This window comes from Schistocerca americana, chromosome 1 (assembly GCF_021461395.2).
Source record: "Schistocerca americana isolate TAMUIC-IGC-003095 chromosome 1, iqSchAmer2.1, whole genome shotgun sequence".
Taxonomy (NCBI): domain Eukaryota; kingdom Metazoa; phylum Arthropoda; class Insecta; order Orthoptera; family Acrididae; genus Schistocerca; species Schistocerca americana.
Genome location: NC_060119.1, coordinates 814,307,113 through 814,332,832, shown reverse-complemented (window position 1 = coordinate 814,332,832; position 25,720 = coordinate 814,307,113). Strand labels below are relative to the sequence as shown.

Here is a 25,720-nt window from a genome sequence, read left to right as displayed (position 1 = left end):
GTGGCTTTAGTCTTGTGTCTAATAAGGTCCTGACTGCATGATATGTTCCTAATAAAATAAAATACTGCGCAGAATCATTTTCGAGAGTTATGAAACTTCCTGAGAGGTGCAATTTTTCACCTCTTCTTCTAGCTTTACATGGCTTCAAAAATCTACAACAATTGGTCTAGCTAAGATTTACCGTTCTTGCTACACATTATCTGTCCTGTCCTTCATCCTGTCCCAAAAGAAGATTGTCAGTGAGTTGTTTCGAAATCAGGGGGAAAAATAATCTTCAGAAATGCACAACTGGTGTTTGCCAAGATAATGTTCCCAAATTATTATGTAGAAATTTGTATCAAGTTCTCTTAAAATAATATTCACAATCAGTATCAAATATCATTAATGCATAATCAAACATTTAATACTGTGTCCTGGGATGGTATTATCATTTGTCATAAGTTTCAAAGTAGTTGGGTAATTTCACTTAAATCATACATAATCAAAAACTAATTTATGTTGACAATGTAAAAATTAAGTTTCAGAGGTTACCCCAGCAAATGTGGTATAACGTTTTAGTATTGGAATAGTTTTGTTGATGGCGTAATACAAATATCACAGAAAATATGAGTTAGGAATCTACAACTTAAAAAATCTGCAGATTAAATGATGAAAACGTAAATGTTATTTTATCTGCAAATAAATTGGTGGTTGATATCAAGACTACTTTGGTGAACAACATTTTGTTGGGCATGTCAACCTTAACTCAGTTTTCGTTTACATAATTTATTAAATCGCAAATTATCGATTCTTCAATTTCATAACAGTAGTCTTATCAGAAATATTTTACCCGTTTTTATTTGGCTTCGCTAGTTTCTACTAACTTTAAATTTACTACATTTATATCGCTCACGAAATTTTCAACTTAATCACATTTAACTCTGAGCATTATAGTCGTGACTCGTAGGACGTTACCGTCATTAAATCTACTGGATCACTTGTGGTACTAATTATTTTGAGCTTCTATTAGTGGACAAGTTTTCCTGTAAAGGTTCTCCTTATTTGTACGGAAAATGTAATCATGTGATTAAGAAGGTATTATTAAAAGAAATATTTGTTTTCATTACGATATTTGTTTTTGTATTTGGTGTCCAACTTCTTACTGGGTGTTGTAGATATGAAGGCAATATAGCTTGCATTTGAGGTAGGAATAACGTATTTCATTGCACAAAAATCGCTCCTCTCACACAAACGACTGACAGTGAACAATTGTGACGATATGATTCAATACGGCCGCAGACGGCTTCCTTCCACTCTGAGACCAAACCACGTTTAAATTGCTACACGTTTTTCATCCAGGCCAAACTTGACACTGATTGATACACAACATGCGTTATTGCGCACGTAATTTAAGACTGGTTATTTCATTTTCTTCTGTGCTGAAAGAGCTGCATAATTTTAGGGCCTATGTGCTAAGCATTACAATTAAACCTCCGCAAATTATACGACAATAACTACGCTCAAGGAGTATGAGGCCGAAATAGCGCAGAAACGCTTTAAAATTTGTCACAGTGAATTACTAACTCTAGTTTTCAAGAGCTCTCACATAATATCAGGTATTTATGACAGGGTTAATTTCATTTCACATTACTTACGTTCAAAATTAAAAAAATATGATATTTCATCTGAAGATCCTAAAAAGACGATCGAATATACCGACAAAAGTTTCGAAATATGTGTCATTCGAACAGGAAAACGTTTACCGCTGTATCTGGAAAATTATGAGACTTTGGGTCATTAATGATATAGACAGTTGCAGTGATTCCACAACATGATTTCAGATGATTGTGTTGGGTCCCATAGCATGTCCACCACCAATAAGCAGTCATCAGCTTTTCTTCTGCGTGTAGTCCATACTGTTGAGGATTTGTGTGGTAGGAGTATAGACACTCCTCAGGGAGTCACACCTAGTGATCGTGGCTGGCGACCACGGGGCCCCGAGCTGAGTCCTGGCATTGCTTCCACTTACTTATGCCAGGCTCCTCACTTCTGTCTTTCCTATCTGGCCACCCTCGGTCATCTCTTGTTCTTTTCAGATCCTGACGCTATTAGGTCTCGAGGGCTAGGGGTCTTTCATTTTCCAACCTATACTTCTCATGCAGCGTCTGACCCGGAGCGGGCGGCTACAAATGGCGTCTGTATCCCATGTTAGGGGCGGCCTCCAGAACTGGGGAAGGCAACGGAATACCACCGCTGATTATCTTCCCTGCATAATGCAGTCTCCCTTCCTCTCATGTTAAATCAGTATCCGGAGGTAAAATAGTCCCCCATTCCGATCTCCGGGGGTGGGGGGGGGGGGACCTGAAAGGAGGCAAAAAACCAAAACGAGAATTGGTACCTGGAATGTCAGAACTCTGCTACAAGCAGGAAAACTAGACAACCTTAAAAGTGAGATGGAGAAGAATCATATGGACCTCGTAGGAGTTGCTGAGGTAAGATGGAATGGACATGGAGAGTTGCAGTCAGATGAATACGTATTGTACTACTCAGGAGGAGAAGTAAAAGGAATTAATGGAGTAGGAATGATTGACAAAGGAATTGGCTAAATGTGTGGAATATGTAGACTATTCAAATGACCAGGTTATTGGTGTAAGGCTGAAAGGAGCACAAAAAGATTTACTGATTGTCCAGGTGTATATGCCAGCTTCAGAACATGATGACCAAATTGTAGAGGAAACGTACAATGTAATTGAGAGAATAATGGACGAAAATAAAAAATGCTGCAAAATAGTAATGGGAGACTGGAACGCCATTGTGGGAGAAGGGAAAGAGGGAAACATAGTAAACAGTCATGGTCTTGGAAAGAGAAATGACAGAGGTGTATGGTTAATTGACTTCTGCAGGGAAAGGCAGCTGATAGCGGCAAACACATGGTTCAAGAACCACAAGAGGAGGCTCTACACTTAGAAATCACCAGGGGATAAATATAGAAACCAAATCGATTTTATACTGGTAGAATAAAGATATAGGAATGGAATCAAGAAGGTGCACACATTACCAGGTGCAGATATTAATAGTGACCACAACTTACTTATGGCAAAAATAGAAATAAGAATGAAAAAACTGAAGAAGGCGACCATGGTGAAGAAGTGGGATTTAGAGAAGATAAGATCCAACAAAGAACAAATTACAGAAATGTTGTCTCGGGAGTTTCTAAACACATTACGAGACAAAGAAGCACCTGATAATGCCAACAAGTACTGGAATATGCTGAAAGAAGGAATCATTAAAGCAGGACAGCAAAATATAGGATATGTAAAAGGGAAAAGGATAAAAAAAGAACCATGGGTCACACACGAAATGATTTCCAAGAAGATGGAAGAGAGAAGAAAATTGAAAAACAATAACACTGAAGATGCAAGAAAGATATATCGAAGGTTAAATAATGAACTGCGAAGAGAAACAGAGCAGGCTAGGAAAAAATGGCTAAAAGAGGAATGTGATGAAATTGAAGAACTGGACAGGAAGGGAAGATACGACTTCATATACAACAGAGTAAAGACTATGACATGGGAATAAAACAGAGCAGGAAGTGCTACTATGGAAATTTTGAGTAAAGACGAAGAGGTAGTGTACAAAGATCGTGACGATGTCCTCCAGAGATGGGAAGAATATATAAAAGAGCTATATGACACAAATAGCAAACCAGAAACTCTGGAACTTGAATCACACAACAGTGTAAGTGATGACGAGAAAGGACCAATCATCATAATGGAAGAAGTAAAGTCTGCCATAGCTGCAATGAAAAATGGCAAAGCGGTAGGTACAGATACAATACCGGGAGAAATATTAAAATGCTTGAACCACGATGGAATAAGAGAAATATTGAGGTTATGTAATAAAATATTTGACAGTGGTGAATGGCCTGAGGACTTTCTGACAACAGTAATGATTCCATTACCGAAAAAACAAGGAACCAAGAAATGCAACGAGCAGAGGACAATCAGCTTCATTTCACATGCAGCCAAAGTGATGTTAAGAACAATTAATAAAAGACTTGAAAAAGTAATGGAGCAGAATCTTGGCGAGGAGCAGTTTGGCTTTAGACGGAATACGGGCACCAGATATGCAATAGGGCTCCTACGAATCTTGGAAGAAAGGTTTATTGAAAAAGGAAGAGACCTATATATGTGCTTCATCGATCTAGAAAAGGCATTTGACAGTGTTGTTTGGGACAAGCTGGCGACTGTAATGAGGGAAAAGAGTGGACTGGAAAACCAGAAGACTTATTAACTCATTATATCTTAATCAAAAAGTTTCAGTTAAAGTGAGAGGAGAAAGTACAAACTGGATCAGACCAGGAAAAGGAGTAAGACAAGGATGCTGTTTATCACCTACTCTTTTCAACCTCTACTTGGAAAATATGATTGACCAATGCTCATTAGATACCAAAGGAGTAGAATTTGGAGGAAGAAGAGTAAGGTGTTTGAGGTTTGCTGATAACATGGTCCTTCTAGCCATAGGGGAAAAAGAATCACAGGATTTGGTGGACACCATTGCAACTAATGGAAAAAAAATATGGAATGAAAATTAACACAAATAAAACAAAAGTATTGGCACTAGGAGGAAATAAGGAAATAAAATTATTCTGAATGGAGAAATGCTAGAACAAGTGCAAAATTTTAAGTATCTTGGAAGCAGGATAGACACCGACTGGAAGTGCACCACAGAAATTAAAACAAGGATAGCAATGGTAAAAGAGGCGTTTTATAAGAAAAGGAGAATTTTCTGCAGCCGTCTGGACAGAGAACTCAGGAAGAGACTCATAAAATGTCTTGTATGGAGTGTTCTTCTATATGGTGCTGAAAGATGGACTATGAGGAAAAAAGACAGAGAAAGGCTGGAGGCTTTTGAGATCTGGACATGGCGGAAGATGGAAAGAACAAGTTGGATGGACAGAGTAAAAACTGAAGAGGTACTGAGAAGAGTGGGAGAGAAAAGACAATTACTAGATGTAATAAAGAGAAGAAAAAGAAATTGGATTGGGCATATATTAAGAAAGAAAGCGGACTGATAAAAACAGTTTTAGAAGGTTATGTAGAAGGGAAAAGGAAGCGAGGAAGGAAGAGATTCCAGATACTGGGTGACATGATGGATGGTACAACATACAGCAGCCTTAAGAAGGAAGCAATGGATCGCAGAAAATGGAGAGGCAAAGGACCTGCTAATATAGCAGATAACTGATAATGATGACTATAGACACTTCTCTTGTTGTACAACAAACACCACGGGTTATTGAGAGAGTGTGGCAAAACATTTGGCCAATGTTTTACGTCGGTGCTAACAGTCGCCATTTCGATGTATCCCTTTGAGCTGTACATTATGGCTACGCAGATCCAATTTTTATGTAAACAAAAAAAACTCCCTGTAGGTCATTGTTTCTTCACCTCTCTGAGGACCTTGTACCAAAAACGTAGTTTTGACTCTAAAGGTTTGAGGGATTCCTTCTGAAGTTAAGGCAATAATTTTATTCCGCAATCGAAAAAGAAACATTCTCGGAATGCGTGTCAGGAACCTCGTTTGTAAAATGAGAGGGAGCTGCTTGCTGGCGCGGCGCGCCTGCTGCTATGCAACCCAGAGCTACACAGGCGACGCACCTGTGATGCCGGGCGGGCGCACCTGTGGATCGTAGCGGTCCGGCCGCAGCAACAACTCCAGCGTCTGCATCTCTTGTTGCAGGCTCCTGTTCACCCACACACAACTGCAACAACAAAAAATATCCAGATAGATATCCCTATGATCAAAAATAAGAAAATACAGTTTCTCAAAATTTCTTGAAGCATAAACCAACCATGAATCATTCTTATTTTTCACTGTCTGTATCTCTGTTCTGATTAAGTTTCAGTATTAGATCATTTGAAGCATTTTTTACGTTTAAGGAAGACATTAAAATTTTTTGTAAGCTTTGAGTCGATGACGAGACGTAAGAATGTAAATTAATCAATTCCGTGAAGGTCGATGTATCGTGAAAAGTTGATTTCATGAAATATCTGTATCTGTGAACACTGCCGTAAACAATATAAACTCCAGTATTCTCAGAAGTCAAGCGGTACCTCTCCGCCGATGCACTGCATAACTCAACACTTAGACACTGATCAGCACATTTGTTTGACAATACTCCTCATACACTATTACTGTGACAAAGTTTGGTCGCAGTGTAATGTGACTGAATAAACCACTGGACACTATAATATTGATGGTGAGAGTTTTCAAACTATGTCATCTCGTTATTACATTAGCCAGTTCCCATAGAAAATCAATTATTCTCAAATATTCCTTCTTAGCTTTGAAGTCCTGTTCTGTCCGACGAAAACTGTGGAGTTTTGGTGGTGGTGGTAGTAGGTTCCTATGGGACCGATCTGCTGAGGCCATCGGTCCCTATGCTTACACAATACTTAGTCTAGTTTAAGCTAACCTATGCTAAGGACAACACAAACACACACACACACACACACACACACACACACACACACACACACACACACACACACCCATTCCCGAGAGAGGACTCGAACTTCCGACGGCGGGAGCCGCGCGAGCCGTAGCAAGGTGCCTCAGAACGCGGGGCTACCCCGCGCGGCCTGTGTAGTTTTCGTGAAGTTGGTATTTCTTAGTATTGTACATAATATTGCAGAGATTGCTCGCTAATAAAACATGTATAGAAATTGTCAATGGCATATTTACTATATGCGCTTCACTTAATGGTAGATATTTGAATTCCACTTCTTTAGCATCGTGTATTTGTATACCATCGATTTACCCAACATAAACTTTTTACTTGTATGTTCCGTCAACTTTTCCTTTGGTGCTGTCACTCCTTTCTCATTCTTGTCGTCATCAAATTTGATGACCTTAAGGACTCATGAGAATATTCATGGCCACATATAAGCTAAAACAACTTTCACTGTTATGAAAGGTAATTGAACCACGTTTTACCCCTTTTGTCATTATGTTATTGGTTATAATGTGGATGTGTCTCCCAATTTTTTGTCTAATAATTTGATCAGGACATTCCTGGACACTTTTAATGGCTCTGAGCACTATGGGACTCAACTGCTGGGGTCATAAGTCCCCTAGAACTTAGAACTAATTAAACCTAACTAACCTAAGGACATCACACACATCCATGCCCGAGGCAGGATTCGAACCTGCGACCGTAGCGGTCGTGCGGTTCCAGACTGTAGCGCCTTTAACCGCTTGGCCACTCCGGCCGGCGGACACTTTTAGAACACATACTATCACGCGAGGAACATTTTCTTAAAGGATACTTAGCTTATATCTTTCAAAATGTGGTCGGTTGGTCTTAGTGAATAGATAAACAAAACTGTGTACCAGTTGGCTAATAGCACCTTGGAACTCACGCAATAATTTTTTAAAAATTCATACGAATAATAAATAGAAATTTTTTCCACATAATTTAAATAAATTTGGCAGTAATGCATTTTGAAAAATTTTGCATCACAAAAAGTTGTGTAATAGTATGAACAAAGTATGTAACAAATTTAATCTTTTTATCTGCAATGGTTCAGCAGAAAATGTTCCTTATACACTGAAAAATGAAAATTGTGGGCAATACTGGAAAAAGATTTTATTAGAATTAATGCCAGAAACGAGTATCTTAATGCCATAATCACACATTTAGTCTTTTTAGTTTTAATGTAGCTCTTATCTTCCAGTTAATCCTTCTGGCGTGCACTGTTGGCAATAAGTTTCATTGACGTTGCAGAATTAGCAATATGCACATGATCAATCTTCTTTGAAAGGCTTTCATTGAAGCAACGTGCGTCAAATCCTAGTCTTATAAGGTTCCTAATTCTTCCATGTTACCATCGTTGAACACCAGACAAGCATCGTACGAGAAAAATTGAAAAACAGTCTATGAGAAAAATGTTTTCTTTGGATGTCACTTCTAATATGAAAAACGTATGTTTTTGGGGGTGACGAATCACGGAACAAAATGGGTGATTCTATGGCAGGGTGTTTGTATGGCGAATGCCCGGTGAACGTCATATGCAATTCGGGGATGGCGGTTGCATCTTTTAACACGATTGAGCACCTGTTCACAATGCACGTCCTGTGGCGGAGTGGTTACAACAATAGCATCCTCGTAATGGACTGTCATGCAAGAGTCCTGACCTGAATCCTATAGAACACCTTTGGGATGTTTTGGAACGCCGACTTCGTGCCAGGCTTCACCGACCGACACAGAGACATCCCCTCAGAGCAGCACTCCGTGAAGAATGGGCTGCCATTCCCCAAGAAACCTTCCAGCACCTGACTGAACGTATGCCTGCGAGAGTGGAGGCTGTTATCAAGCCTAAGAGTGGGTCAACACCATATTAAATTCCAGCATTGCCGATGGAGGGCGCCACGAACATGTAAGTCGTTTTCAGCCAGGTGTCCGGATACTTTCGATCACGTAGTGATTATACACAACATGTATATTAAAATATCAGCACATTACATTCACAGCCAGGTTTCACTGCTACATTAATAAATTTTATATCGCCTCCTGCTGCACACACAGAGCTGATGACTAATCATATCTTCTTGAAAATAACTGCACGCTATATTGCTCACTTTATAGCTGAGTATGAAGCATTTATCAGATTTTTCTGGAAACTGTATGTAATATGAATCGATTAAAATGCTGAACAGTCGATTTATCAACATAGTTAATACATATTGTGAATAATCATCAGTACTTAAATGCTTAGCTGATGAGCATTTCACACCTTTCGCTCTAAGCATTGCACTCTGTGTTTCACTTTAGAGAGTGTATGAATTCTGTAATAATGTCCTCATATAACTCGATTTTCATTAAATGAACTTTCTTTTTATTGATGAACTCAATGTTATAAATGTTATTATAGTGTTAATTAGAAGTTTCAACGCTCTTATCCATGTATCTTTTAATAACGTCAGAAATATTGGAGACAGATGCATGTTATAATAAGCTATGTGTGTCTGTGTGATTCATTTCACCATTTTTCGCCTCAAAATTCTTCATTCATACACCTATAATGGAAGAAGTGTCCTAAAGTAGCCATTTGTACAGCTATGAGTTTGTCAAAAACGGTGTCTACTGAATTAAAAAGGAAATTAACTTTACTTAATACGACACTGCACTCGAAGTGCGGTCTTGTAATCAGATCAGTTATATCTACCTCCCCAACGCGTTACTAGCTTGTAATCATTCATTTTTTGCACATTCTGCATAGTTTTGCCAAAAACTCTTATTCATTCATTTGAATTTTTACGTTCATAGGTTTCCCAGCATTAATAGTGATATATGGTGACATAAATGGAATATCACGGAATGTTTTGAATTTCTGTAGTGGATCGCGGGATTTTGCTATCATAAAATGTTGAAAATCTCATAGAATATTTGTAACTCTTGGCTTGTTTATGCTTCGTAGCGGTATCATTTCTTCAGGCCTTAGTAGATCAGTGTGAAATGCATGGATATTCCGGATACTCAATGTCTACTTCTAAAATGTAACCTCTGTCTCCATCAGCTGGATTGCTCACTACATCAAAACTATTCACAGACAGTCACACAAAATCTGAGAATGGTAGGTATTGTGTCATTTCCCCGCTCTAGAGACAACCAACATCTGGATTAAAAATAGAAAATTCGTCATTTTTATTGTAATTATCGAACAGCTTGCCTATGGAAACAGTGAACAGTACCACTTCTGACGCCATGCTCAACAAATTGTACTTGTACCTTGTCTGTAACAAGTTATAATTTTGCATTTTTTAATTTTCACCAAAGTATTCCACACTAAAGCAGATAAATTGCATAACGCACAATATCCAGTTTGCACGTCTTGAGACAGAGTGCGCATCAGCGAATAGCAAGACATCAGTTTTCTAATATAATTCGGATATATCTCATAATGTGTTGGAATCAAATCAACACCAGTATTTGCGCGCACTTTAACACATTCTTTGATAGTTATTTCATCAGTTAGCAGGCTTTTGAACACTTCAATTGAAAGACCCTCTTCGGCCAACAAAATGGATTTGTCACTTACATACATCGAAACACGCCGAAATGTTATGTCGCAATGATATTTCATTGCGATAGTTCTAGTAAATGTCTCAAACTTTGACTTGGATTCATTTTCACCACTTATTTTTTTGCACTTGTTCGTATTAGTTCCTAATTGCGAAATGAGGATAAAATTCTTCTGATCGTGAAACATTATTGGCACTGTAAAATTTGCTCTGTAATACGAATTACAGATATTATGTGAAGCTCTCGAAAATCAGTCAGTAAAATGACAATGATCCCTGTGTTTCGAATCAGTTACCTGAGCCATTATTTGTAGATGGGGCAAATTTCTGATTATCGAAGCACTTTGTCCCTATTGAGGCTAATAATGATTTGCTTGTTTTGCATGAAGTAATTTTCAATGTGCTCAGAAATCAAATACTGCTGTTTACTGAATCATTCCATACGGTCAGCACCTTGGTATAGTTCAAACTCCGAACAGCTCTCTCTGTGTCTACGGTGATTTTTTGTTGTTGTGGTCTTCAGTTCTGAGACTGGTTTGATGCAGCTCTCCATGCTACTCTATCCTGTGCAAGCTTCATCATCTCCCAGTACCTACTGCAACCTACATCCTTCTGAATCTGTTTAGTGTATTCATCTCTTGGTCTCCCTCTACGATTTTTACCCTCCACGCTGCCCTCCAGTACTAAATTGGTGATCCCTTGATGCCTCAGAACATGTCCTACCAACCGATCTCTTCTTCTAGTCAAGTTGTGCCACAAAATTCTCTTCTCCCCAATTCCATTCAAAGCTCCTCATTAGTTATATGATCTACCCATCTAATCGTCAGCATTCTTCTGTAGCACCACATTTCGAAAGATTCTATTCACTTCTTGTCCAAACTATTTATCGTCCATGTTTCACTTCCATACATGGCTACGCTCAATACAAATACTTTCAGAAACGACTTCCTGACACTTAAATCTATACTCGATGTTAACAAATTTCTCTTCTTCAGAAACGCTTTCCTTCCCATTGCCAGTCTACATTTTATATCTTCTCTACTTCGACCATCATCAGTTATTTTGCTCCCCAAATAGCAAAACTCCTTTACTACTTTAAGTGTCTCATTTTCCAATCTAATTCCCTCAACATCACCCGACTTAATTCGACTACATTCCATTATCCTCGTTTTGCTTTTGTTGATGTTCGTCATATATCCTCCTTTCAAGACACTGTCCATTCCATTCAACTGCTCTTCCAAGTCCTTTGCTATCTCTGACAGAATTACAATGTCATCGGCGAACCTCAAAGTTTTCATTTCTTCTCCATGGATTTTAATACCTACTCCGAATTTTTCTTTTGTTTCCTTAAACCTGTATTAGCCTGACCAAAAGTCTTGTTCGTCCTGCCAGCGAACTTCACTAATTCCTTCCATATATAAGTTTAACTTATCCATTTCCCTTTTTAAATTTTCTAACCTACCTACTCGATTAAGCGATCTGACATTCCACGCTCCGATCCATAGAACGCCAGTTTTCTTTCTCCTGATACCGACGTCCTCGTGATTTATGTACACGAATTACGTCAGTGACGAGATAACGAGCACCCAGAATGGGAAAAGGAAACAAAGTGAAACATCACCGACTCAGGGTATGTGACGCCTTATCGGTGCTTACGAAATCGAGTCAATTTGGGGGGTATGAGTGCACTTCTTATTATGATGTTTCACCATCTCTGGTCTGGATACATGCCATGTTTCGGTTTGGAACGGTGTTATGACGCTGTTATATTTTCTCCTATTGGAAGCTGGCCCATAGCCGTAATAATTGATGCTTGCTATGGTGGATACTTGCACTGGTATGGAGTTGACGTCCAAGCTTGTGCAAATTGTCGTCTTGAAAAGTGTCACCATGATACTGCCACATGAAAGGCTAACACATTGGGATGTGGGAATTCCGTGACATCATTGCGCCACCAGGTTTCCCTCAGTCACTTCAATATGTCACCTGAAGTCAAAGCCAATGGCTGTCTACATGATGCTGAGGTCCCCAGATAATACCAGGCGTAACACTGCTGTGCCTCTTCAAAAATTAGAAGAATGCGTTTCCCAGGTCGTCGCCACACTGGCCGATGATGATCACCAATGTTGTGAGGAGTCGTTGACTATGACTTCAGGTCACTGCTGGTAGTGACTGAGGAAACTCTGGCTATACGACCATACGTCGTGGACACCCTGCGTCCCTACGTGTTACGTCTGATAGGTCAATATTATAGTTTCCTTTTTCTGCAGGATTTTTCTCATATATACATGGAACGTGCCTCTATGAGCTATTTGTGTGACGTCGAGGTAATTTAGTGGCTAAGAAGAACTGCAGGTATGCTCTCATCAGAGTACATGTGGCGCCAGCTCCGACGTAGACACCATCCTAGGGCCAATATCTCGGATACCAGTTACAACAGTTGAGGGTCAGCTTGAATTAGAACAAGATGAATGGCTTTATGACACTATTTCTAAACGCATTAGTGCATACATCCAGGCCAGCCTCGTGCTTCTAAGTGGGCTCATACTGCCAAATTCCTTGTAAATGTGATTCGATATTGTAATCACTTAAGTAATATAACATATCTTCTCAATCCGTGAAGTTTAATTTCGTTTCGTCTTACCCTACTGGGTGCTTGAATTGTTTCTCAGCCAGTGTATCCGGTGTTTTGACGAGGCTTGAAAGCAAGCCACGTCAATAACAGGAACTATTTTCGTTGTTAAGGTGTCCTCTTCCTGCCATATTTGTGTTTGACGACAAAGAGTAACGGATTAATACAACATTTGGTCCAGATTCACTGTTGCCTTCGTCCCATTATATAGAATTGCTGTTGCTCTTCTACATATACTTAGTCATAGACAATTAGTTTTGATCAAGTGACTATCTTCAGATAACAGGTGAACATTATTTTAGGTTCCATGAGGGGACATTGTCTATAGAATACATTAAATTAGGATACATTTACAGTTCCAGACAACACGCAGCTTTAAGTGGTAAACGTTATGTTACTGGTACTATTAGGTTTAGTGGCAGCTTTATTTATGTTGTGAATGTGTTTCAGTTGTAGAAATTGATTATAGTATTATATAAGTTGGCATCTTAACTTAAACAAGTGGGCTGTCACTGCGGAGACACCTATTCATTTCTGAGGGCTTAGGTGCGAACGTCCCCCGTCCTACCACCCGCCCACACATTCTTCCCTTTATAGCGGTAGCTTGCCTGTAATCACGTGCTGCTCTTTAGAGACAACCTACCCTCGCTCCCCGTTGGGCCACACTGCCATCTAAAGCGGAACGGAAGGCGGCGTTACTCTTACACGTTAACACTCATGGCGCGCAGTACCCTCGCAATGCCATATGCTAATGAGATGTGTCACGAGATTATAAACTTACTAACTGCAAATTGATCATTCATCTACAAAAAGTAAGAAGAATGGAAATGCTGTCAAAGTGAAAAGGAGGTAGCTTACACGTATCTCATAAACAGAGTGATTCAGCTACGCCGCTCGTCTCAAATGCTTCCGCAACCGTTTACGATATCGTAGGTCTGTTTTCAGCCAGACGAAGTGTGAAAAAAGTTCCTTCTAAGCGACGTATAGTCTCTTTATCTCGTAGCCGTATCAATTACGGAGATATCGGTATCAGCTTCAAATGGAACCATAGTAATTTTTTGCTGGTATTATCGCAGTTCTGACTCGGACGGATACAACGGCGTAGTATTCTTCGCAGTCAGATTAGTAGCTAGCTTCAGAGGAATTATAATATTTAGCAATTACTGATATATGCGTTTTGATGTTGATACCGACTGCTGTCTTATGCTGAAGCTCGTGATTTACTACTAAGAGAAGGAAATACCTCACGTCGGATAAGGACGAAACAGTGTTACACCTCTGCGATACCGGTGTAAAAGGTGCCCCGAGCGGATGTAGCACCTAATCTGTCGAGTTTGAAAAAGTAAATACCTTTCACAAGACGAGAGAAACATGTCGGTTAGGTGGGGGTAAAGCACCGGGTGGAGTAAAAACCCGCACTTAGTCTTTGAAATGACTGCCATCGAGTGTCAACGTGAAATACCGTTGAATTCGCGTATTTAGAACCATGATTGCGGGTGGAAGGTTTGTCTTATCGTAACTGAATGTTCCATGCGTCCTGACAAGTTGCTCCAGAGGTGATAAAACGTGATAAGTCTGTTTTGTACTAATTGCTTGTAACTTTTCAAATGTTTTGCTTGTACGTTGCATAAAGCAGAGATTGAAAAGAAGTATCAACGAATTACTCGTTGACATCGCTGCATTTAAGCTTCACTTCCGCATGGAAATAATTGTTCCAGTTGGTCCTCAAAATCAACAATGACGGATTTCTCAGAAAAGTGGCAAAATGGGGCAAATCCCCGCAAGTGTTTTGGGGTAAATCGCTGCAGTTCTAACAACGTGATTACAATTATTCAATGATAACCTCCGCAAAAGATAATACTCGACGCACACTGGGTGAGATTATCTCATGGTAAGATAATATTCCGCTGTATAAAATAAATATTTAGGGGAACCTCTGGCAAAGCATTGAAATCTGTGTTACTAATGTCGATAACCGGTAAAGAACGAATAGAAGCAGAATGTATGGGAAAAGAAAAACTTGCTATTCAGAAGCAAAGCTGTGCCAAAGAAATAAAGTAGTGTGCTATAGAAACGAAACGACGCAAGATAGATTTGACTACATCAATGCCAAAAAAAAGAAGAAAATAAATCATTCAGTTGATTATTCTTCAAATTCAGATGCAGACTTTTAACATCATGACAGTAGCTCAGATATAGATACGTACTTCTTCTTTGGCGAAGAAGTATCTCAAGAAGAAGAAGAAGAAGAAGAAGAAGAAGAAGAGCAAGGACGAATCAGACCACCTAACAAATTACAATGTTTGGTAGGTACCTAGGTAGCTTAGCCTCAGTGATTCAACTCTTTTAGATTACACTACCAATCCTCCCCCTTTCTTCGCCTTCTTTTCTCATCTTTCCCTTTTCTGAAACTACTTTTATGGAGTGTAGGCATGTATGTAAGTGAAACATGAACGATAAACAATTTAGACAAGAAGAGAATAGAAGCGTTTGAAATGTAGTGTTACAGAAGAATGCTGAAGATTAGATGGGTAGATTATATAACTATTGAGGAGGCACTGAACAGAATTGGGAGAAAATAAGTTTGTGCCACAACCGATTAGGAGAAGTGATCGGTTGATAGGACCCATTCTGAGACACTAAGGGATCAGCAATTTAGCACTAGAGGGGAGACCAAGAGATGAATACAGTAAGCAGATTCAGAAGGATGTAGGCTGCAGTAGTTACTCTGAGATGATGAGGTTTGCGCAGAATAGAGTAGCATGCAGATAAAATACCTTCTGCCCCATTCAAAATTTTCGCCGTTTAATATCCGTTGATAACTTGCGCTGTACTTTTGCTCTACTACAGGAATTGTATCTAATACGCAATCGATGAACTAGTGTATTTAATTCTGACTATATATAACCGACTGTAAGTATAAGGAAATCTTTGTAAATTGCTGGGTAATAGCCAAGGGAACTTTATTAAAATGTATCGATGGCAACGACGAAATGTTAGTAGCTGTGCCGTTGGTTATCTTTGCGTATGGAGAGCTTCAGTTGCGTTGTGAGTAAAGAGGAGGCACAGCAGCTTGATTTATGAAAGAGTGCGGAAGTGTTTGTTGGGCATGATGTACGCTACTGACCATTAAAATTGCTACACCAAGAAGAAATGCAGATGATAAGCGGGTATTCATCGGACAAATATACTAGAACTGACATGTGATTACATTTTCATGCAATTTGGGTGCATAGATCCTGAGAAATCAGTACCCAGAACAACCACCTATGGGCGTAATAACGGCCTTGATACGCCTGGGCATTGTGTCAAACAGAGCTTGGATGGAGTGTACAGGTACAACTGCTCATGAAGCTTCACCACGATACCACAGTTCATCAAGAGTAGTGACTGGCGTATTGTGACGAGCCAGTTGCTCGGCCACCATTGACCAGACGTTTTCCATTGGTGAGAGATCTGTAGTATGTGCTGGCCAGGGCAGCAGTCGAACATTTTCTGTATGCAGAAAGGCCCGTACAGGACCTGCAACATGCGGTCGTACATTATCCTGCCGAAATGTAGGGTTTCGGAGGGCTCGAATGAAGCGTAGAGCCACGGGTCGTAACACATCTGAAACGTAACGTCCACTGTTGAAAGTGCCGTCAATGCGAACAAGAGGTGACCGAGACGTGTAACCAACGGCACCCCATACCATCACGCCGGGTGATACGCCAGTATGGCGATGACGAATACACGCTTCCAATGTGCGTTCATCGCGATGTCGCCAAACACGGATGCGACCATCATGATGCTGTAAACAGAACCTGGATTCATCCGAAAACATGACGTTTTGCCATTCGTGCATCCAGGTTCGTCGTTGAGTACACCAACGCAGGTGCTCCTGTCTGTGATGGAGCGTCAAGGGTAACCGCAGCCATGGTCTCCGAGCTGATAGTCCACGCTGCTGCTAACGTCGTCGAACTGTTCGTGCAGATGGGTGTTGTCTTGCAAACGTCCCCATCTGCTGACTCAGGGATCAAGACGTGGCCGCACGATCCGTTACAGCCATGTGAATAAGATGCTTGTCATCTCGACTGCTAGTGATACGAGGCCGTTGGGATCCAGCACGGTGTTCCGCATTACCCTCCTGAACCCACTGATTCCATATTCTGCTAACAGTCACTGGATCTCGGCTAAAGCGAGCAGCAATGTCGCGATACGATAAACCGCAATCGCGATAGGCTACAATCCGACCTTTATCAAAGTCGGAAACGTGATGGTACGCATTTCTCCTCCTTACACGAGGCATCACAACAACGTTTCACCAGGCGAAGCCGGTCAACTGCTGTTCGTGTATGAGAAATCGGTTGGAAACTTTCCTCATGTCAGCACGTTGTAGGTGTCGCCACCGGCGCCATCCTTGTGTGAATGCTCTGAAAAGCTAATCATTTGCATATCATAGCATCTTCTTCCTGTCGGTTTAATTTTGCCTCTGTAGCACGTCATCTTCGTGATGTAGCAATTTTAATGGCCAGTAGTGTAACTATACTCGCGCCAGCGCAGACGCGCCTCATTCGTTAACCTGCGAGTATTGAGAGCACGGTAGGAGTGGACAGGTGGAGGAAGCTGCAGTTCCAACTACTGCCTGTTCCATAACCATCCGTGGCTCTGGAGACAACTCGAGGTTCTTCTCATCGAGCAGCAGCAGCAACAACAACGGCAGCTCAGCATTGTCGTCCGCTACATTCTTCGTCGTCCGCACAGCTACAACGTCGTATGGTTGTTAACTGACAAATATAGTAATGTAGAGGCTCTGCCCAGGAACATTTCTTTCATAAAGTATGAATAACTTGAATAATAACTTGCAATTGTTAAAACTTACAGGGCACCTGGGATGTCGCTTTCCTGTTTACTGCTAGATTCAGTCATTTGCTTAAATTAAATTCATTTCAGTCTTTCTATAATCAAAAGTAAATTACTTGCCTTTTTCTAACTTTTGCATTACGTTACACTGAGGTTACCGAAATTTATTTTCTTACCTAACAAAGTTCAAGTTAAGCCGGTCATTTATTTAACCAGTAATTTCATTTAACGTTACTTTCGAAATTTAGTATTTCAGAATAAGTAACTGCAAACTCAGTGCTTTCTGATTCATTTATTTTCTCGTGAACTGTTGTGCTGCGGCAAAGCGTGACTCCCTTCTGTTGCCATGCCAGTGATTATTTGCTTAAATTTCTTCGCCATTACCTTTCTCAAGATTCTAGAGATTCATTGCCCTAGCGGGCTGGCGAACGTTTAATTGTCCCTTTCTCAGCTAATCAGTGTTTTCTTTGTGTTAGCAGAGATTTTTTTGTAAATACTACGTGATACCCTTTCCCCGATTCGTGAGCGATTGCACTATGTTCCACCCATTTCAAAGTTATCATCTAAATTAGCTTAAATATAGAAGAGATTCTTCCTTCAGAAAAGTCTGTTGTTTACTTACCTCCAACTAACCGGTGTTATTTTTCTTTGGTAACGACAGCCTTATTCATTGTAAATTTTCATTCGGCATATGCAATTACGGTTCAGATATATCGCAATCCAGTGGGCCGATTAGGAAGGGGGAGGTTACGAGCTGCATCAAACCAGTTTTCGGACTGAAGACTGCAAAAATAACAACCAATCGTCCTTTCGTGGAAAAGAAAATATTATTTTTGTACAAAGATTTTTAAGCATTATATTTAAGTTTACGAGACATTTCAGTTCAATATTGTGTTGAGCAACCTGACTACAATGCAGCTAAGGGTCATTTCAAGTGTTTTCATTATGAAATCATCAGTTTTATCCATGTTTATATCAAATGGGGCAAAGTTACGCAGTGCAAGGATTCACCCAATTTTGTGGGGTAAGAACCGGAAAGTTTTGCTTTACATATTGTAAATTATTCTGTTATTAATAATCAGATGGTGCCGGAATCTGGATGAGTTGCAGGTAACAATCAAACCTATGACTTCAACTGAATACTGCCGGAAAATCTACCTCTTCATTCACCACAATATTAGAAGCTCTGAACAGTGCGGGGTTTATCCCCACCTTCCCTACGCTACTTTTGTATGAAGAATGTAGCAGGATGCTAATTAAGCGAATGCGCAAAATATTGTTACTGGGTGGGCACTAGCATACTGTGCACAGAGCAAGTAGCAAGACTGCAACGAACGGAGCGCACGCAATGTTTTTCGTGGCAGCTGTTGCTCATAATCCACATGTTATCTCCAGAGAAACTGACAGTGCCTTTGGAATAAGTCAGCCCACAATTTCTCGCATTTTCTGCGCAGACGGCTTCCATCCGTATCATGTGTGACTTCACTCGCAGATGAACGAGCGGGATTCCAGAAATCATATGGTTTACTGTCACTCGGTTCTGATGCGACTTCAGGACAATCGGTTCTTTCTGCAGAGAATTATCGTTACTGATAAAGCTGTCTTTAAATCCCATGAGAAAGCTTAAAGTCAGAGATACACACTACTGGGCTCCTGAGAAGCCGCACTGGTCAACGTTTAGCGCGGGCTTATTGGAAACTACATGACTGTCCTTAATACCCTTAAGAAACCTTAACGGGTGAAACATATGCACAGTTTGTTACTCAATTGCTACCAGCTTCCATAGAGGAAGTATCACTAGAAATACGAAAATGTCTGGGGTACTAGCATCAGGGTTGCATCATTGAACTGGGCGAGAAGGCGTCACCAATTGTGCTGCACGTTCACTCAAACGGGAAGTCCGTGCACAAGTTCTGACGAGCCGAGGGGATCTAAAAGATTGCCTTGTTGCAGCAAGTGCAATAATATCGAAGGAATCTTTCCAATATTCCCAGACGTCTTTGCACAACCGACTGTAAACGTTCAAATGGCTCTGAGCACTATGGGACTCAACTGCTGAGGTCATTAGTCCCCTAGAACTTAGAACTAGTTAAACCTAACTAACCTAAGGACATCACAAACATCCAGGCCCGAGGCAGGATTCGAACCTGCGACCGTAGCGGTCTTGCGGTTCCAGAATGCAGCGCCTTTAACCGCACGGTCACTTCGGCCGGCACTGTAAACGTCTACCGCAATTAACGGTGGGCTTTTTGAACACTTCATGACACAAATGGATTTTTAAGGAAGTGTTTATGACCACAATGTTTTGTGATTCCATTTTTGTTGGTGTTGCTGATGTAATTTTGCTGTGCAAGCATGTATCTTGACCTTGAACTCAACGCGAAGTTATTATTTAACTATGTTTATGCACTAAATGGATGACAATTTTGTTGAAGGTATAGCTTTTAAAAAGCAGAAACGAATTGCTCAGGACCATCAAAGTTCTTTTGAAAAGAATCTGATTTATTTTGATTCGCAATATGTTACTGTGGTTGAAGCGCGCAGAAAGGTTGACAAATGTTACGTAGGAGGCAAAAGGAATTCTTCTTATAGATTACCCTCAAAAAGTAATTCAGTGACAGACGGATGCTATGAAATCCCTCTAGAGCTACTGGCTGTAAAACATCACGAGAACAGGTTTGGAGAAAGAAATCTGTCAATAGGAAAAAGCATCTGCCCCCCTTCCCCCCCCCCCCCCAACCCCCATCAAGAGTGAGATAACTGAAGTAGAAATTGTTATGACGTCTACTGCATTCGTCTACGACCACCATCTGTTCTTTTTTATGGAGAAAAATGTTTCTGGAAAAGGGTTTTTAAACTAATGAAGAATTAATGGTAAACGTCGATGAGTTTCGCAGGCCGTCCAGAATTGCACTTAACGCATGGAGTCTACTGGCTGAATGATTTTCGGTAAAGTGCATTGACATAAAAGGAAACTAAGTTACAACTGTTAATCTTCGCCCTAGTTACTTTGTGCGCATATTATTTAGAAATTTAGTCGGCAGGATCAGTAATATAAATTCCTATTCCGGTTCGTCTTCACACTTATGACTAAAGATCCAATCACTGACATTAGATTCTGGATTACTGTGTCTTGACCTTGTTTATTATGATAATCGAAGGTCTGATTTACCCGTGGACAATCTCAGATACTAATGTCATTGGTCCCAGATTGTAAGTTTAATTTTTTGCTCTTTCTAAATTTAATTTTCTTTTTTGTCTTGTAACATGAGGAAGTGAAGTTCCAGTAGTTTCTATAGTAAAAAGTCTCCTTTGTTAATGCCATAAACGATTCTGGATACCTATGGCCACACTCAGATTCGTACATTTGTGTGGTTAGAACTGTTGTTGTTGTCTTCAGTCCTGAGACTGGTTTGATGCAGCTCTCCATGCTACTCTATCCTGTGCAAGCTTCTTCATCTCCCAGTACTTACTGCAGCCTACATCCTTCTGAATCTGCTTAGTGTATTCTTCTCTTGGTCTCCCTCTACTATTTTTACCCTCCACGCTGCCATCCAACGCTAAATTTGTGATCCCTTGATGCCTCAGAATATGTCCTACCAACCGGTCCCTTCTTCTTGTCAAGTTGTGCCACAAACTCCTCCCCAATTCTATTCCATACCTCATCATTAGTTATGTGATCTACCCATCTAATCTTCAGCATTCTTCTGTAGCACCACATTTCGAAAGCTTCTATTCTCTTCTTGTCCAAACTGTTTATCGTCAATATTTCACTTCCATACATGGCTACACTCCACACAAATACTTTCAGAAACGACTTCCTGACGCTTAAATCAATACTCGATGTTAACAAATTTTTCTTCTTCAGAAACGCTTTCCTTGCTATTGCCAGTCTACATTTTATATCCTCTCTCATTTCCTAATCTAATTCCCTCAGTATCACCCGACTTAATTCGACTACATTCCATTATCCTCGTTTTGCTTTAGTTGATGTTCATCTTATATCTTCCTTTCAAGACGCTGTCCATTCCGTTCAACTGCTCTTCGAAGTCCTTTTCTGTCTTTGACAGTATTACAATGTGATCGGCAAACTTCAAAATTTTTAATTCTTCTCCATCGATTTTAATACCTACTCCGAATTTTTCTTTTGTTTCCTTTACTGCTTGTTCAATATACAGATTGAATAACATCGGGGAGAGGCTACAACCGTGTCTCACTCCCTTCCCAACCACTGCTTCCCTTTCGTGTCCCTCGACTCTTATAACTGCCACCTGGTATCTGTACAAATTGTAAATAGCCTTTCGCTCCTTGTATTTTACCCCTGTCACCTTTAGAATTTGAAAGAGAGTATTCCAGTCAACATTGTCAAAAGCTTTCTCTAAGTCTACAAATGCTAGATACGTAGGTTTGCCTTTCCTTAAACTATTTTCTAAGATAAATCGTAAGGTCAGTATTGCCTCACGTGTTCCTATATTTCTACGGAAACCAAACTGATCTTCCTCGAGGTCGGCTTCTACCAGTTTTTCCATTCGTCTGTAAAGGACTGGCGTTAGTATTTTGCAGCTGTGACTTATTAAACTGATAGTTCTGTAATTTTCACATCTGTCAACACCTGCTTTCTTTGAGATTGGAATTATTATATTATTCTTGAAGTCTGGGGGTATTTCGCCTGTCTCATACATCGTGCTCACCAGATGGTAGAGTTTTGTCAGCACTGGCTCTCCCAAGGCCGTCAGTAGTTCTAATGGAATGTTGTCTTCACCCGGGGCCTTGTTTCGACTCAGGTCGAAACAAGGTTAGAACTATTCTGTTTATTTATGTTGTAAATCTGTGCAAATGAATTTATCTCACAGTTGTAGGTAGGGTGATAGTAGAACATAAATATGACTGTTACGTTTATTTCCTATAACAAATTCTAGCAGTACATAGCGGGACCTTCTTTTCTTTATAGAACATTGCACTCTGTATCAGATTTACTCATGCTGAGATTTTTTTGGAAACGTATTAATTTCATTTAATTATTACAAGAAATATTGTAGACATTCTAAAGAGTACGAGGAGAACAGCAGCGCTACGCATATTACCGGTCACTGCCGTAATAGTTTGGATGTAGAAACCAGTACCTATCGCCAGAGAGAGAGCATCTGAGTTCTTTCTTCTATTCTTGACCGTCGACATCTTACGCGTTCAGTTCCAAAACTTGTAACCGGAAAAATATTTTCGATGGTTAATGCAAATTAATTGCATGCTAATCTTCGAAAACGCTGATATTTGTATTCTATTGCCAATATTTCCGGATGTAAACATACAAATAAATAATGACATTGCCAGTGTAATTGTTTTGAAACAGCGTCTTCTCATTTCTTTATTTATGATCTCCTAGTTGTAAAGCCGTCTTCCCTGTAATTTGTTACGGTTCCCTTAAGCTATAAAGGAAATACTTCTGTTGTGTATGACACACACAAGATCGGAAGTGACAACAATGGAAGAAGAGGAAGATAAATTACTGTTAAAAAGGATGTTGGTATTGCCAATAATATTTGACTTGTATGAGGAGCAAGTAAGGAACTGAGTGAAAATTTCAGAAATGGTTCCCAGTCGACACTGGTATTCACAGTCGCAGATCTATAATAGTTTCATTGCCGCGATTACTCTGACCGCATTTGAAGTTTCGCCTTTGAGGATGAATTCGCTTTGCCTCCACCGCACGTGTATGTTGCCAAAGTTTACCTTTTATCCTCATATGGCGGACTGGTTAGTCCAGAGACGTTTAGGGGTGAGCTCGGTGCGATCTACACACTGGCTTCGTCACGGCCAAGAAGCGCCCTCTGATTGTAGTAAATCGCAAGGCGACCGTGGTCTCATACGTCAAACGAGTATCTGCCAAGTTAAATGAAGTGCGCCGATCTGACACTAATATGAGGAATTCACTTTTGCCAGAGAGAGAAATTAATTTATACAGTGGAAAACTGCTGGTACTCTTTCCGCGGGTACTGACCGGACATCGCTCTTGTGGCAATAGCACACATTTCTGTCTGTTAAACGTCTTTTACATCAGAAGAGTTCACAGATACTCTAGATACCGCCGTGGGCGGTAATTAATGTGCGTTGTCTCCAAAAGAGAGATAGAGGAACGAAAAAACTTTACTTTACAGGACCTGTAATGGTTTTGGTTATTTGTTTGATGCTCTTTGGAGTACGAGATGTAACTGATGCAATAGTAAATATACGAGGCTACATTGTTTCGTCTGCAGTATAATCGACTACAGCGCTGGCACCACACAGCACACCGACTTGCCACTGACTTGTCCGCTACTGTTTATGTTTGGTTACATGTCACTGCCGACCGCTCACTTACACAAAGATCTTCCGTGGTTATTGCTTCTTTGTACTCCCGACAGGTCGTCATTTGTAAACTTAGTGGGCGTTCGCCATCTACGCTTCCTCTCCATCTACACTTAAATTTTCGCCGAATCAGTTTGAAAATGCAGTCCCTAAGGAGAGTGTACCACGGTTGCGGCAGGCGTAGGAGTAATCGGGCAATCCCAAATTATGTACCAGTTTCAGTGTCATTAGGGAAATTCATGTTTAATTTGGAATTCCTATATTAAAGTCATTCTCATATTATTTTGGGCGAGTCAGGAGGAAAGGTACATGTTTTGGGTGGTGATAGGATTAGTGATTCTGAACAATAACGCCATACGAACGTATAACCTGTTCTTAACAGTTTCCCAGGAAACTGACGAAAACAATGGGAACGGGACATATGCAGGTGATAGTAAATGAAACATTGTGATCACATGTTTTCTTTAATTATGTACTTTGCATCGCAGAAGTCCACCGTCCACTGCAAGTCATTTCGGAGTTCTTATAAACAGGTGCTGTGTTGTTGATCTGAGCTCATTCGTACGGGGTCATTTCTTGGCCTTCTAGGCCTCCATGTTACTCCATTTGGTTAATGTTCGTGGGGTTGGCTTAAAAGCGAAATCTACAAACACAAGGGGGATACAAACGAGGAACTTAACGCTCATCTTTTACATTTGTGTGTTCAAGTGAAGTTTTCTCTTCATGGAAAAATGCATGAGATTGCGTACGGAGCGACGACTGTGTACCTTGGTGTGCACCTCATCGTCCGGAGAAAATCGACGGCCATGAATCTCTTTCTTCAAAAATGTAAATCGCTTGGAGAGAGGTCGGGCCTGCATCGAGGATGTATAAGAGCTTCACACCAAAACCTCTGCAGCATACGCAAAACAAGATTGGCAACATGTGGGCCTGCACGTACACATCTTCCACATATTATCGAGCTCTGTCCACGTGATTTTCCATTTTTTGGAGCCCTAAAGAAAGACATTCGTGGCCGTCGATCTGAAACGGACGAAGAGGTGCACGCGAGGTTACAATCATTGCTCCGTAGGCAACAGCAACTATTTTTCCACGAAGAACCGAACGCCTTGGCTCACAATGGAATAAATACATTAACAGTTACGCCGATAATGTTTGAAATGATAAACAGTTTATTTACTTTTTCCATACATTGGACTACCTCTTACGGTTCAAAAGGACTTTGAGCGGTTAAACATATATAAATTAATCATAGAGTCTCAAGACCTGTAACTACGTCATGGACACTAGATCTAGCACTTACCAGGCTTCTGGCAGAACCGCAGCCATCAGCACCAGCGTGTGGAAGTGTCCTGGCAGCCACCGTGTTAAGGCCGCCATTGTCCCTGCAAACGGGGAGCATTCATATTACTGCAATTAATACACGTTCCACTTCAACTTGTATATTTATTTATTTATTTATTTACACGTCAAGTTCCGTAGGACCAAATTGAGGAGCAAATCTCCCAGGTCATGGAACGTGTCAGTACATGATACTACAACATAAAAGTAATAACATGAATCTGAAAAAGAGTTAGTCCATAAGTTTAAGTAAACGCTATCAGCAATACAATAAGAATCAGCTTAATTTTTCAAGGAACTCCTCGACAGAATAGAAGGAGTGACCCATGAGGAAACTCTTCAGTTTCGATTTGAAAGCGCGTAGATTACTGCTAAGATTTTTGAATTCGAGTGGCAGCTGATTGAAAATGGATGCAGCAGTATACTGCACACCTTTTTGCACAAGAGTTAAGGAAGTCCGATCCAAACGGAGGTTTGATTTCTGCCGAGTATTAACAG

The 25,720-nt window shown here is 40.4% G+C and overlaps 1 protein-coding gene across 1 annotated transcript in view; it reads right to left on the bottom strand.

The window, feature by feature from the left end:
• Positions 1-25,270, bottom strand: part of LOC124594351 (glutamate-gated chloride channel-like) — a 180,465-nt gene extending 155,195 nt beyond the window's left edge. The window contains exons 1-2 of the mRNA XM_047132721.1: positions 25,185-25,270; positions 5,637-5,740 (exon numbers count right to left, since the gene is read on the bottom strand). Coding sequence (XP_046988677.1) covers positions 5,637-5,740; positions 25,185-25,261 — 181 coding nt within the window. The 5' untranslated portion in view covers positions 25,262-25,270. The remainder of the gene's footprint in view (positions 1-5,636; positions 5,741-25,184) is intronic.
• Positions 25,271-25,720: the final 450 nt, after the last annotated feature.